The following is a 15,584-nucleotide window of genomic DNA, read 5'->3' as shown; positions in this document are numbered from 1 at the left end:
GCGCATTCATCCTTTTTAAAAGTGAAAAAAGAATTGTTTTTAAAATCATATGATTCATCCTTCCCAATCTTATGTGCTAATGATCCTAGTCCTTGCTCGTGACGATTTGGGTAACAAGATTAGTGGTTTGGATCATGATTTCTCCTCTTTCCTATTTTACTTGTATTTGTCTCTAGTTGCTTTTTGGAGAAGAACTTGAAGTACGTATTAGTTTTATTAGTGGAAGATTTAGATGACCCAAGGGCCCATGGTTTTCCCCCTCATCTTTAGTGTTTTCCACGCTAAAAAATTCTGTATCATTAATTTTCTCCTATTCTGTGATTTACTGGTGATTTAATTGGTTGGTTTATCTTATTTAATTGCATAAAAGAGGGCGAAAGATTTTATTTATTCCGGTTAAATAAAATCCCGGTGCGTAATTTTTTGGATAGAAATTTATTGGTCTTTCGCTACACTTTTGACAACGGTTTTAATAACCTTAATTTTCAGGATCTGAATTAAACTGATTCCAGAAATCATATTGCAGAAAAAAAAAAATGAAGAGTGCAGCTTTCCGGCTCAGCAATTCAATGAACAAAACACATAATATTAGTCTCTCACTTGGAGAATCCAAATACATGCATATATACATAATGCATATGCATACATATATGTGTATATTTATATAGTGTAAACAAGGAATCACAAGACAAGGCATGAATCCTACTGCTTGGCACTGGACGGCGGTTGCTGCTGATAAAACTGCTGGAACAATGCAGCCATCCTACTGTACTCGTCCAAACTCATTGGTTGCTGATAGAACCACACACAATCAGCATTAATATCGATCCACCAATTAGCATATGAATTATATATATTACCGGTAGACTCGTAGATCATTTACCTGTTGTGCCATTTGACAAGCCATGAGGGCCGTGTAAGGATCAGGGAGGACGCCGGCGAGACGCCGATGATCTCCGGAGGCGTCCCAACCCCCAGCCGACATGAACGGGAGGAACGCCGACGGATTGAGGAGGGGAAAAGCGGGGGGAGGCATCGGTCGACTCATCGAAGCTAAGTCCATCAGGCCCAAACCCATTCCCATCTGAGGCATTTGGGGGACGTGGGCAGTCATCACCGGCATTTGAAGCTGCGGCATCGCTGCCGCCTGGGCCATCGGCATCATCATGTTAAACTTGCTCATCATCTGGATCTGAGCTTGTAGCTGTTTCAAGTACTCAATCACCTCGTCCAGCATCGACGCTTTGTCGGTCTAGCGAGTTATAAATGGATTACTAGTGATTCAATTCAATGACTCAAACATTTACAAGTTTGTACCTTGCTTGCATTAGGGACCAGCTTCTGTAGGGTTTTCATCTTTTGATTGATCTTGTCCCTCCTTTTCTGCAGATAATTAAAACCAATGTCATTATTCATTCACTGATTAAGTTTGGCAACTTGTATCTCCAATAATTAGACTTATGATAATTCACCACAAATATTTTGCTTTTCTTTTTTGTTTTGTTTTGTTTTTCAATTTCCTTTGGTAAAAGAAGATATGTCAACATGTCAATCAGAAAGTCCTTTTCTTATCAATTAATTTAAGGTGCCATTATTTAGTCATCAAAGCACACTTGTATTGTCCAATTATCACATAAAATTGTTCAAATCTCATCCATTTCTTTTAGAAATAAAATCTTATATCTGTATTTAAAAAAGTATGCTATCTTATCTGTAGATTGAGAGGGGCTCTTGTGAATGTCTCTCTCTTGTTGGACCAATGAATCCTCTCTCTTTAACCTATATTTTCTACTCAGTCATTAGGGGTAAATGAACCAAATGTTCATAAATAAATTTAGTATTTGATTTAGTAAAAACTTATTTAAGTTTATTCAATACACATATCAATTAATTGGATAAACTTGAATAACTTGTTAAACTAAACAAACAAGTTTGAATATATATATTAGTTCGTTATTATTGGTGAAAATATTCATGAATAATATAATAGTTGTAAATAATATTTATCAATAAAACTCTTAATATGCTAAATAAACAAAAAAAAACTTTTAAAATGAATAAAATATGTTTATATTATCAAGATCAATAACTAATCAAATAAATTTAAAATTTAAAAGTTTCAAACAATTAAGTCAAATTTGAACCAAGCTCAAACTCATAAAAAATAAATTAAGCCAAGTTGTCATTATGATATTTGGAAAAAAAAATTGCTTGACTTCTAAGTGAGTAGAATTTAGAAATTTTTGAAGATATTTAGATTCAAGATTGACACAAGGTGAAAACAAATTACTAAAAATAAACATTAAACAAATTGAAATAAGAGTATAAATGTCTGATAAAATTATTGTATAGTATTATTAAATTATATATTGTTAGAATAATTATATTGTAGGCAATATTACTGAACTAATAAACACTATTAAATTATATTAAAAATATTCCCTCTATATCCCCAAAACAGGGAGTACAAAAGTCTCCAGTCTGTCTCCATCATTATTCATTACCCAAAACAGTAGTACAAACTAGATATGATTGGATCAGAAACTATAGATTAATAGATAAAGTTAGGCAATCTAACGCAGGTAAAAGGGCAGGATCCAACCAATAACAATTAAGATCTAAATCTTTGCAAATGGGATGAAACTGAGCGCACGTGTCTAAATTTGTATGTGTGTACTTACACGTTCGGACTGGTTGTGGACGGCGGCGGCTCTGCTTTTTCTGGTGGAGGCTGAAGCTTTCTCCGCCTCGCTTTTGGTGGTTTTCTCTACTTCGTCGCAGAAACTATCATGCTTCGCCGTACGAATCGATGCCGGAAACAGAGGAATCGAATCAGATTTTGTCTGTTTTACAAGGAATTCAGAGGATTTATCGAGGATCGAGCGAGGATATATAACCTTGGTGTCGGAGCTGGTGTCGGAGCTGGTGTGGCTGATGGAGACGTGGTTGTAGACGCCCAGCACCTTCCTCTTCCCCCCGAAGCTCGTGTTCTCCGTCTCCGACGAGGTCGAGTTGGTAGCCGTAAAGGCGGTGGTGGTTGCGGTGGCAGCCGTATAGGCGGTGGTGGTTGCGGTGGCAGCCGCGCCGCCGTCGTTCTCTTCTTCCCTCCACGTGTCCAGCGTCATCAGCGTGGTGGCCAGGGACCCCACCGCGCTGCCCTGGCTCGAGCACACCCCCGTCATTCGCGCCCGCTTCCTTGCGCCGCCGCTGTTGGCGACGGCGTCGTGGCAGGGGACGATCGCGTCGACCGCCGCCCCCGGGGGGTGGCGCGGCTCTCCGCCGTACCAGTCCGCCAATTCGTGGCTTGCCAGCTCGCGGCGGCCGCCTCCGCCGGCGGCGGACTGATTCACGACCGACTCAAGGGTGCCACTCCGGTGGTTCTTGCTCCACTCCGCGCTTCCGGCGGCGGAGGCAACTGGGGACCTACGAGGCGGGACGAGGCCGTGGAGCTCCAGCTGGCTGTTCTTCCACGTCAGCTCGGCGATCTCGTAGTCCATTCCCAGCTCCCCGCCACAGAGGCCGGCGTCGCCGACGCAGGCTGAATGAAGGGCGGAAGGCGGCGGAGGCGGCGGGTCATCGACCTCCCAACTCGGCACGCACTGACTCATCTCGATCCACCGCCACTCCCTATCCCTTCCTCCACTCGTTTACTTAGCTGGAAGAGAATCAAGACCAACTCTCTATTTATAAAAATACCGAAACCAATAAATAAATCAACAATATCCAGCGACGAGCGACGGGCGAATTGCGACGAAGAGAGAGGGAGGAGGAGGGAATCTTTCACGACGGCCGTCGGATCTCATAGTATAAAAATGTTGAATCGCATAGTATGTTGTATAGTGTATGACCGCAGAGGAAGTAGAAAGTATGAGTGAAAATGATGAGCGGCCAGGTACGGTGTGAGCACGTAGCCCGCGTCTCGTCCACATGTCATGCAGGGAGATGAGGACGTGGTTCCCGGGCCTTTCTTTTTCCGTCGCCTTATCATTCGTTATTCCTTTATAATTCGGTGCAAATATTGAAATCAGCCCCTCTCAATTTAAAACATATCAACTTCTCACGCTCCTGTTCGAAAATCCTGTCAAAGTTGTCCCAATGAAATTCCTTCGATATCTAGTACCCCAAATAGTATCTCTCTAGTATACTAGATATCCAACCCCTTTTTTTTTATTCTTTTCGAAGTATATATCTAGAATTTATAAGTGTAACTGTGTAAGATACTGTAGGAGAAAGTGGGATAGAAATTAGATGAAAGTAGGATTATTATATCATGACCTATGTTTTCTCATAGTCCGTTGAGTCCGACTAAATGAGCTTGGACGGCTCGGCCTAATGACTCAGCAACTCATTAGCTCGGCAAGTTAACAAGTCGGTAACTCATTAGCTCAGCTGGCCAGACAACCCGTTAGCTCAGACATAGATTGACATAGGACCAGTTCAGCTTAGCAGCTTGGTTAAGTGTGACCTAGATAGTGACAACTCAGTAAGATGATTGGACTAGTTCGGGATGGAATCTTGTAGGCATGTAAAATTATAAATATTAGTTTTTTATATAAAAAAATTTATTATGATTAATTCTTAATGGATAACTGTGTTTGCAAGGGAAGGTGTGTAGCTATTTTTGGGCTCGAGATTATCTATTCGCTGTTTATCCTTCAGAATGTTCTGTTTCTGCTAACTCCACGATTAGTCACTGTCAACGTTTTCGATCAGTGGCCTTCGCTGTCCTAAAAACATATGGTCCAAAAAGTGTCCTACAATCGCATTTATGTCAGTGGCCCAAGGCTAAAACAATTTATTCTTAAAAATATTTATAAATAATATTTTATTTCACTAAGATTTAGTTTTGTTGATAGAAAGTTTTTTTTCCAGTGTCAGATAAAAAGTATTGCTTCTCTAGCTTGATGGACTTAATCAGTTCAATTGTCTTGATCTATCTAACTAGCTCACAAACTACTCAATCCAAGTAGGTTGATCTAGTTAGTCATGCCAGACCAATTCAACTGGTATTTAGAGCAGCCGAATTGATTGAATTGATCACCTAATTCGTTAGACTAGTCCACTAGATCTAATTAACTTGCTTGAGCTAACTAATCCAACCAAATTGATCAACCCACTTAACCTGATTGATCCTTTCGAAAAAATAATCCACTTGCTTTAATCAACTGAACGAAGTTGACCAACCAAACTGAACCACCCAGCTGGCCTATTCTAACCGGCTTGATAGATACTTAGAATCATTCCCCTTTCACCTTTTTTTTTTTTTCAAATAATTGAGCAATAATTAAAAAGACATCTTTTTTTTTATTAGAATCGTTGAAGGGATATTCTCTTTTATACTTTTTAATCAAAAGGAGATTCCACCCACTAGCTCTAGTAAAATGATATAATTATCATCATGTATATTATTTGACATTATTATTTTCTATCATATATATTAAATCCTAAATCGATCGGATGCATTGTAGCTGCTATGAATATTATAACAATTATAATTTTATAGTTATTTAATGTATACTTAACTTATTAAAAAATATTTACATTATAATAATTATGAATATAGATTCAACATGTTCACCTAATATTTATGTTGTAATAGTTATAAAATTGTAGTTACTGTTTAGTAATATTCATATTATAGTATATACTAAACTAATTCAGAATTTAATATGTGTGTGGCAAGCGAAATAATATACTTGAGAGTAGCGGTGTCATGTGATAGAGGTTGATTGGATGGGGTACCTTTTTAATAAAAAAAATGCTCATATAATATGATTCTAAAAAAGAGAGGTGCACTTTTAATTTTTGACCAAACTATTTCTCTAAAAAAGAGAATCTGATCAAAAAATATCTGATATTAGAAAAACCTGTTTTTTTTTCTTTCTAAATGCAGCTTATCGATTTCAGTGGATGCAACTTCTCCATCGCTCACATGCCAAGTCAAAATCAATATCAAAGAAGACTTGCTTAATATTCCTACCTCGAGATGAACTAAGCCGTAAATATAGTTCACAATTCACTCTTAGAACACACACATGCCGATTGCATATATCCTCCTTCCACTGTCAGTGACTGTAAGGGCCTAGAAACTTAGCTAACAATCAAGTCGCAGTGATGTGATACGAGATGCCCCCTCTGCTGTTCACAACACGGCCATGACCAAAGTGTGGATACACAAAAGCAGACGTGGGCGAAGGCATCGACATATAAGTGCGTGTGGTCGTCGAGAGCCTTCGTCCACTGACAAGGATGCCTTATCCTGGCAGATCCCACTGAACACTGGCAATGATTGACTTCTCCATCAGACTGGATGCTGTTACCTCCTCAGCAAACTAAAAACCATACTGTTCTATTTAGCTTTAGCTTTGTGTTTTTTTTCCCCTTCCCATCTCTCGTTAATTCGACATTAATGGAAGATTTGGGAATCTTGTCCTTGTAATGGTAAGGCTAAATGTTGGGAATTCATCATGAAGGAGGAATAAGGAAAGCAGGCAGATGCCATCATGTCAATCTGATAGAAACTAACTATGCCTGTTTACACGCCTTATCATTAATAAGCCACATGCAATGTCGATTATCCTTATGCTGTTGAGTTCGTGCATCATGTTTTGCAGTTGAATTTGAAAAGAAATTTGATCTTCACGAGTGTCTCTTTGACCATTCTACAGTACGGACGTGTTCTACACTAGTGTTCTCTTCGGATTTAAGAGCTCCTCCAGCAAAATACTTTTTCTCTCTCAGCTATTTTTCCTTTTTCTTGTTTCACTTTATCAAAAAAAATTTCCCTTTGTCTGATCTCTTTGCGATATGTTCGTTGGTTTATATAACTTTTCCTAGTTTCTATAACAAACTCTGGCAAGGTGGTTACACCGTCTCCAGATTATTATGCGAAGATAGATAAATTATAGGCACATTTTATAACATCATCAAGGGACTAAGGGGTAAAAGAAGTTTTTCCACCAAATACATATGTCCACCGAGAGAATTGATCTCTATGCTATTATAGTAAATCTACCATGGGTACTTTTGGGACTTATATAACAAATTACATGAAGATTGTATTTATGATTTAATATGAAAAATGAGGATTAAAAATATTATAGGTAATAGCGCAATGGTTAGATCCTTCAAGCGATTAATCAGACATCTAAAGGTCAAATTCTAGCAACGACGCACTCAAAGATTTTCCTCCAATGAAATGTTAACTCTATGAATTTTTTTTAATGGATGGTTAATCTAAGAATGTAATTGAGTCGTTGAGGATGATTCATATGCAACGAGGGTTTGAATCTTTCTAAATGCTCAAAGAGTTCGAACCACTGGTGAGATTGAGGCGTCATGCTAGGATTCACCCATGCTTCCCGAATTTATCTAGTAACCAGTCTATAAGGTTGGATTATCTACCTCAGGGACTAGTTAGACCGACTAAGATAACTAGATTATGTGGGTGAGTAGTCAAATCAACTTATGTGGGTGGCTAGTCTGGTAAGATTAGACAGGCGGAGTGATTTGAGGGTGGTCCAAGTTGATAGAGCAGTTCAAGAAAATAAACAAGTTGATCAGTTCAGACGAACTAGGTGTGTCCAATAAGTTAGATACATTGACTAATCAAAGGTAGTCTATTCATTCTAGATGTTCTTTCTTGTGAGTGCAAGTCGGCAAGCAATTTGAGTGGCCTAAGTTGGTTAGTTATTCAATAGATTGATTGTGCTAAGCAAGTCGAGTAGAACAGTCTGTTAAGGAGGGCTAGTTGGCATAAGTGTGTTGGTCGATCCAAATGGATTGGTAGATTGTCAAATCGAGAATAACTAACAAATGAAAGAATAAATAAGGAGAAAGAACAACACGATGCCTTGAGCATCAAATTATAATAAAATTTAAACTTACCGATCTAAAACTATTTTTAAAAATTCAAATAGAAACCGAAAAGGAGCCAAATGGGGGTGAACTTCGACAAGACAAGTTAGTTGATAATAACTAACATAAGAGACTGCGGCGACTTGGGCCCGCGCCGGTTGCTGGGCCATGATGGCTCATGACTCAAGCGTGTGGTGCGGAAGCTTCCAGAATCGGTATTCCCTTCGCACCGCTCCCTCGGATTATCCTCATGGCCATGGCGACGATGCCCTCCTCGCTTCCCCGCCTCCTCTCTCTTCGCTTCCCGGGGCCCAACCCTCGTGGATTTGGAAACCCTCCGCCTCCCCAAGCACTCGCCGGCGGCGCCACCTCCCTCGAAGCCAAGGCCGACCTCCTCGCCCTCATCGCCGACCAGGACAGGGGCCTCCGCACCCAATCCGACCCGGCGAAGCGGGCCCAGATCGTCGCCGCCATCTCGGCCCTCGGCGAAATCGGCGGTGGCCAGATCACGACCGGACCCTCCCTCTCCGGGACGTGGAGGATGCTGTGGACCACCGAGAAGGAGCAGCTCTTCATCATCAAGAACGCGTATCTCTTCGGCACCCGCACCGGGGACGCCCTCCAGGTCATCGACGTGGGCAATGCCTCGCTGAACAACGTGATCACCTTCCCCCCTTCTGGAGTTTTCTTCGTGCGATCCTCGATCGAAGTTGCGTCGCCCCAGAGAGTCAATTTTGCGTAAATGGAATCGCTTCTTGCTCGATTCTCCTGTGAAATTTTGAAATTTCCGACGTCGCTCCTCCTTTGCTTCAACTGACTAGGTTTTCTCGACATTCGAGCAGATTCACTAGTGCTGTTCTGAGAGGGAGCGGTTGGGAGATTCCACTTCCCCCTTTCGGACAAGGATGGTGAATAACTCTATCTTTTTGACTCTGCTTTGTCTTTTGATATTTGTTGTACAATCCGAGAAATATAATTTTATTCCGAAAGTCATTAATTATGTGCATGATTCCAATGGAGTTTAGGGTTTATAAGTTGATGCAAAATGTGATAACCCCGTGGTAAGATGAAAGAAGGTATATCAGCCGCTACTCACTTACTCATAGATGCAAGTCTGTTATTTGAATACTAACGCAGCTACGCCCAAGGGTGTTTAGGGTTTATAAGTGGTTGCAGAGATGCATGCCCTTACTTTTCTTCCCATGTAACACATCCTCAATAAGTACGTCTGTCTTTGGCTCAATTCTCAATCTAAACTTGTTTCATCCATTTTGTGTAGGTTCGAATCTATATACTTGGATGATGATATTCGAGTAGTGAAAGATATTCGAGGAGATTACTTGGTCGTGGATCGTGCTCCTTACTCTTGGAAAGAATGAAGTAACGGTTCAAGACATCAGAATCTCTCCATTTGGAGTTCCTATATCATTTATGTATGATAGACAATGGATTTAACAACTTTTGTGTATTAAGAATCTGGATGATTTCATTAGTTCATACAGAATAGTTAATTTGTATATATTTATTTAACTTGTACAGAACAATAAAACTCATCATGGTCATGGGCGGAGCCGGTTACAATCCTCCCGGGCGATGAGAAGGGGAAAAAGTTAAATTTACTGTGGAAAAAAAGGCACAATCAAAAGAAAAAGAGGATAGCTCGGGTGTCGGTGTCGCCGCTCGTGGCCCGCAGTCTGGGTAGATCACCCAGACTAACTCTGCTATCGATCATGGTTCATAGAAAGGATATATTTGTGCATAAGTGGAAGATGGAAACAAGCATAAAACCCAGGTAGCAACTTTGAACAAGCAAAGCAAAAAATCCATGATTCGTAGTTGGTTAATTGACAAATCCTAAAGCAACAATATTGGAGTATTTGTTTACAGATAAGGAAAATTCAAGAGGCTAATTGTGAGGTTTTGAGTCACACACTTTTATGGACAGTAAGTTAAGAGGAAAGAAAGTAAAGCAAGTTCAAAGTACAGAAATTCAAATCGGTATAATGGCACTATTAAAAGTGGTTAAGCCTTATCGTTCTCATCCTGAATGGAGAATTATCACAAGGCCAGGTTATAACTAGAATAAGCTCATCCACATGAACAAAAAGTATAGTCAATCTAAGGGCAAGCACCTCTACAATTCGAAGTGGCTTAGAGTCTAAATAATCAGTGTTTGTTTGACACAAAAGGATATATATTAGTACCAAATTAGGTCGAATTGTGCATTTTCCACAATTTTTTTTTTAAAAATGCCAAGAACAAGAAAACAAAATTGAGATACTGGCTCACGTTGACTTAGGTGTATCTGTTAATGTGACCATTGACTTAACGAGGTCAGGACTAATCCAGTCAGCAAGAGCTCCTCTTTTTGAAATCAAAAGAGATTTTTCCTTCACATAGCTCTGCAGTTTTTTTGTGTCACAGACCAGCCATTCTTGATCTAAACAAGAAACAAAACAAACCAAACAATGTCAGCAGAACATTATTTGGACGGAATGCAGTATAAATTGACAAACAATAATTTGTAATAATAAACGTTTGGAAAGAGGGGCGGGATCTCCTGGTCCGCAATTTGCGGACCAGGGGATGGTCCACTGATCTGGACCTTTGATTTGAATGGACCCCATCTTTAAATAAGTGGGGTTCATTCAAATCAAAGGTCCACATGTAGTGGACCATCCCCTGGTCCGCAAATTGCGGACCAGAAGATCTGCTCTCTTGGAAAGAAGGGCACCATAATGACATTTTTATAATTATGCTGCATACTGAAGTCCAGCTTGAGAAGGAGGGTTATTTTCCTGATATAGCAACATTCACAAAGAGGTGGAGTCTAGGAACTTCCACAACTAATCTGAAAGGGTACTAAAATTGAGTATCAAATCCAGGTTTACTTTCATAATCATGTTAAACAAAAATAGATTTATCTTCCTAGAGACAGTTAAAGAATCCAGAGAAAATCCTATGCACAAACTAATTTGCTCAAGTGTTTAACTGAACTTCCTAATTATGGAACCACAGCGACATTTCATGATGCCTTAGCTACAATCTTGTTGATTGAACATTACATAAAGTACTGGAACCAAGTATACTAACTGCGAGTAAGATTGAAAAGGAGTTGTAGACCAGACAGTAAATCAAACATATTCTTCATGCTTTCCCTTTTTCTTCATTATACAATATTGTAAATGTTACAGATCACAATTTATCTAAAAAGGCAATTGAAGTTCCGAACAATTAAACTTATCTACAACAGCAAGGGGACAAAGAAAGAATTTGAGGAAGATTAATAGGGCCATACGAGCTGCTTGTATCATGCAGGGAGAAAATGGAGTCTGACAGCGTTGTCAAGGAGGAGAGGAGTTTGATGATGAATGCACATGGAGGCATCCTGCTCAGGTCACTGGAACAGGAAGAGGAAGGAGACAGTATGGTTGCTTGCATCAGGGGGATAGGAGAACCGGAAGGCTCCTGTTAGGGTGCTAGAGAAGAAGGAAGGTTTGAGTCAAGAGAATAGAGGGAATTACCTGATTAAGTTATATTTGGGAACATTTCAAAGAGCCCTATCACCTCCACCCCCGCCCCACCCCACCCCACCCAAATTTTTAGCAATTTTCAAAATGCCCCTATACCATATAACATTTCAAAAAGCGCCTTAAGCTTTTATGCCTTTCCAAAATGCTGAACTATAAATATTATAATTTGTCCTTGTGCCTATGCCCTAAATTGGAACTCTTTTTCAACAAATCCTAGTGCCATCATTTTGGGCGGAAAAAAATCATGTGCTGAACATTCATACTGATATCCATATTGAATACCCATATTGAATTCTGAGTAATAAGGTCACTAGTTTAGTGATACTAACTAAATACAAAAGGCTATCAGTTTATCATTTATCTAATTTAGACATAGATACTACGAGGTTGAAAAAAGTGAATTTGCATTTCATACAAATGTCTAGTTATGCAAGTATTCTAAGACATACAGTTGGATATCAATTTAAATTCATGAGTCATGAAAAAACATATTGTCCATTGTGTTTATCGAAAGATCAATTTTCTGAAACACATATTGTTCATTGTGTTTATGAAAAGCTCACCTTTTTCCAATGTGGTATGAGTTGCATGGAAAGGCATGCGAACAAAAATATATGATCCTGGAAACATCATCCATGTATGTTCCTTCGAGTCATGGTCTCCACAAGTTGGACAGATCTCCTTCACTAATGCCTTTGCTCCCTCTATTTCTCGCATGATTACTTCGAAGGGTGATGGAACACTACTCATTGTTGTTTGTGCTCTCCTACGTAGAACTGTGAGAGCTTGTCCATTACCATTTCTAAGCCTATCATTTTCTACAAGTTGTTGATACAGGATGTAATTAGCCTAGAAAGATTGATAAGTTGGTTTTAGAAGCTAGAAAAGGTCCTAACTTGGTGTCTTGCTAAAAGAAGTTCCTCAGCTTCTGTCTCAACCTCAACCAAAGTTTGCCTAAGTTGCTCCATGCCGGGATCCATTGCAACTCTAGACTGTCTAATTCCAACACAAAGATTTTGTTTAGTTATTTAGAATTATCTCATTAAAAACTGGCCTTGGTGAATATTAAGAAAGGGAAAGGTAACATGAAAGTGTATAAAATGCACCAATCACTTTTTCAAATGAGAAATAACATAATTGAGCATCACAGATGAACCATTCAAAGCAAGATCATTATTTATTTATTTATTTATTTTAACATATGATAGACAATTTAAGATTGTAAAAAATTTCTAGATTACTATATTTTACATATTTAAATAAAAAATAGAGAAATAAATTTATAATTAAGATTTAGATAAATTAATAAATGTTTATTTGTAAATTGTTCACAAATTTTGTCCCACTAGTGTTCAAACTTGTTTGTTTTATATTTTTTTTTACCATTGAACAAACTCTTATCCAAGAGCAACATGCTGTTCATTTACAGCCTTAGGTAGTTCCATGTAACTAAAGAGGAAAAACTTACTATAATAGCTTGTTCATTTAGGAAACACCAAATATTATAGCACATGAAAATTAAAATTGCTTTGCATTAATTTACTAATTTTTCAGTTATGGATTCAACAGCATAGCAAAATTGATGTTTGTAGCTGTAAAAATTATCTAACATAACTAAATCACATCCTACTCACAGTAACAAAAGAATATAATCGCAACAAAACCACTTCTTTCTAATGAATATAGAGCCATATTTAGGTATGATCATGGAAGTGAATGAAACCCAAAACCATCTATCTACATTTACAAATCCAGAATGAATGTTCATGGAACACCAAAACATTGAGCAAATAATAAGAAACAAACCATCAGCTACTAGATCAGAGGGATAAAAAGAAACAAATCCAGAAGACTGCCCCCACCAGCATAGCTGAGGTGGTAAATGGATGGTTGTTTGCCACATGAGTTCTTAGGGTCGAATCTCGGGCTTGGCGGGGCAAATCCCTGCAACCTGTGTAACTCGCCCCCATCCACCACTTGCCTCCTCAGTCAGGGCTGGCAGGGCGCAGGGGCGAGCGCTTCAACTTTTTGGCGATAAAAAAACAGTAAATTTAAGTTCTTACTTGACTGGCACTGAGATGGAAGACGAGGCTTTGGGTTCGGATACAAGACGCCGAGAACATAGGAGGCGAGAGGAAGGATTGGCGATGCCTTCCGACCACCGACGGTCTGGGTCAGAGGCGAGTTCGCTGGTCGTGGGAGAGAAAAAGGCAGGCGAGGACTAACTGGGAGAGAAGAAGGCGGCGAGGCCTGAGCTCGTTAGTAGTGCGGGCTAAAAGAGGGGAGTGAAGGGGAGGTTGCTGGAGGAGAGGAGGCGATGTTTGACGAGAGCGCTTTGACGGAAGTCGGGCAACGATGGTGAAGATGAATGAATCGACTTTATTTGCTTAATAATAATAATAATAATACTGAGTAATGGATGATTGAGTGATGCACAATACCAATGAGTTAAATTCGCACCAAGTGGCGTGACTAATTGACATAAACTTAAGTAGTAAAAGATGGTTCGTTAGTTCTTAGTATTTCCGTCAAATTGTTCCTAAATTAACATAGAAAAAATAAATTATGAATAATTATTAGTCATTGGTATTGATAAAACTTGAGGAGAGGTATATTTAAATTGATATGATTCAAATTGTTCGAGTAATTAAATCGTCCTAGTCCAACAATTGTAACCAAGAGACCCAACCAACTATGAATTAACTGCCTTCTTCCTCCTTGCAATCAGGATCTTTAGAGGGAAGCAACCTAGTCAACTGCCTAGGGTCTTCTTATTCTAGAGGCCTCCATATTATTAAGATTTTATATTTATATTTGAGAGTTTTATTAAATTTTATAATGGATCAATTTTTTTGACAGACCAACAAATATTTTATCTTTAATTGGTCTGGCAAAAAAAAACCTTAAATAAGTCCTTTTTTTTATTATTAATATCTCTTTTTATTAATTTTAATCAATTCATGATTTGAAATTGTTCAAATTTATTCTATTTTTTAACATAATATTTTTACTTTATATTTTATATTTATCCTTACCTTGTTATTTATAACATTCCACCTATTTTGTAATTACGCATGGACCATGAGACACATCTTGATTAAACCTTTTACATCCACAATTCATTATATTCCACCATTAAAAATCAATTTGAGTGAAGAAAAAGCCGAGTCACTTTTTCTTTTCAATTCTTTGATTCTCTCTCAAAGTTGAAGTTGATAAAGAATTATCTTCGTTCAATTATGTCACAGGATAAATTGAATGATTTGGTCATATCCTCTATTGAAAAAAAAAATGATAGTTAAGCTTGATTATGATGATTTAATTGATAATTTTATATGACAAAAAATGTGAACAATATCAACATTTTGTTATTAGATTTAGTTTATATATGTCATTTTTTCAATTTAATAAATTTACATAGCATATTAAATATTGATAATAATCATGTACATTTAATTATCCATCCATATATAATATTTTTATATCTAATTAAAAATATTGGATAGGACTGTCATCTGAAAATTAAACTGGATCTCCCATTTTCTTGAGACGGCCTGCTTGCGATAAAGGTCCACACGATCAATTTGTTGACTTCAAATGGTTGGTTTTGATGACTTTGTAGACACATTTCTATATTATAAGTGGAAGTATGGTTAGAACATATACTATGTGCCTTCACATCGTGGAGTGATTTGTTGTGCACTTGACGACTGTAAATGTTGTGTTTGCATATTGATATGATGTATGATCGTGGGGTCGGTGAGATGAGGTGGTCACGAGTCAAGATCATAAGATGGTCAAAAGTCAAGCTTACGTATTGATCAGAAGTCAAGCTTACGTGGGGATCAAAAGTCAAGCGTATGTGGCGGTCGGAAGTCACACCTACGTAGAGGTCATAAGTTAGGCTTACGTGGGGGTCAAAAGACTGGCCTGCACGAAGGTCAAAGATCCGACCTACGTGTAGTGCTAGGGGCCCAATTGCAAGATGGGTTGGGTGAGGCACGAATGATGTCCTAAGAATGGACGTAGCGTACAGGTTGGGATTGACCAACCAAGGATATAGGTCGGGGCTTCTAGCCTTGTGGCACAGGACGTAGCGTACAGGTCGGGATTGGCCAACCAAGGATACAGGTCGGGGCTTCTAACCTTGTGGTACAAGACGTAGCGTACAGGTCGGGATTGACCAACCAAGAA

At 38.8% G+C, this 15,584-nt stretch overlaps 3 protein-coding genes across 4 annotated transcripts; 1 reads left to right on the top strand and 2 right to left on the bottom strand.

Annotated features, from left to right (window-relative positions):
- Positions 1–565: 565 nt before the first annotated feature.
- LOC122008024 (transcription factor UNE10-like) lies at positions 566–3,670 on the bottom strand. The gene is made up of 5 exons (XM_042563600.1): positions 2,898–3,670; positions 2,682–2,792; positions 1,318–1,383; positions 884–1,252; positions 566–792 (listed from the first exon to the last, which is right to left on the bottom strand). Exons 1-5 carry the CDS (start codon positions 3,606–3,608, stop codon positions 703–705), a joined length of 1,347 nt encoding a protein of 448 aa, XP_042419534.1. The 5' UTR covers positions 3,609–3,670; the 3' UTR covers positions 566–702.
- A 4,400-nt stretch (positions 3,671–8,070) lies between these two features.
- On the top strand, positions 8,071–9,611 carry LOC122008023 (probable plastid-lipid-associated protein 11, chloroplastic). Of its 2 annotated transcripts, XR_006119165.1 has the most exons (4): positions 8,071–8,595; positions 8,700–8,765; positions 9,137–9,290; positions 9,397–9,611. XR_006119165.1 is itself a non-coding variant. In XM_042563599.1 (3 exons), the coding sequence occupies exons 1-3, from the start codon at positions 8,108–8,110 to the stop codon at positions 9,234–9,236; spliced, it is 654 nt and encodes a 217-aa protein (XP_042419533.1). In that variant the 5' UTR covers positions 8,071–8,107; the 3' UTR covers positions 9,237–9,387. The 2 variants fall into 2 exon arrangements, 1 of the variants encoding a protein (XP_042419533.1); XM_042563599.1 differs by lacking the exon at positions 9,397–9,611 and having other exon boundaries at positions 9,137–9,387.
- Positions 9,612–9,787: 176 nt separating this feature from the next.
- On the bottom strand, positions 9,788–12,370 carry LOC122010610. Its single transcript, XM_042567127.1, has 3 exons — positions 12,287–12,370; positions 11,954–12,239; positions 9,788–10,297 (listed from the first exon to the last, which is right to left on the bottom strand). Exons 1-3 carry the CDS (start codon positions 12,368–12,370, stop codon positions 10,143–10,145), a joined length of 525 nt encoding a protein of 174 aa, XP_042423061.1. The 3' UTR covers positions 9,788–10,142.
- Between the last annotated feature and the right edge of the window lie 3,214 nt (positions 12,371–15,584).

The sequence above is a fragment of the Zingiber officinale genome, chromosome 8A, assembly GCF_018446385.1.
Source record: "Zingiber officinale cultivar Zhangliang chromosome 8A, Zo_v1.1, whole genome shotgun sequence".
NCBI classification, from domain to species: Eukaryota; Viridiplantae; Streptophyta; class Magnoliopsida; order Zingiberales; family Zingiberaceae; genus Zingiber; species Zingiber officinale.
This window is presented reverse-complemented; position numbering and strand designations above follow the sequence as displayed.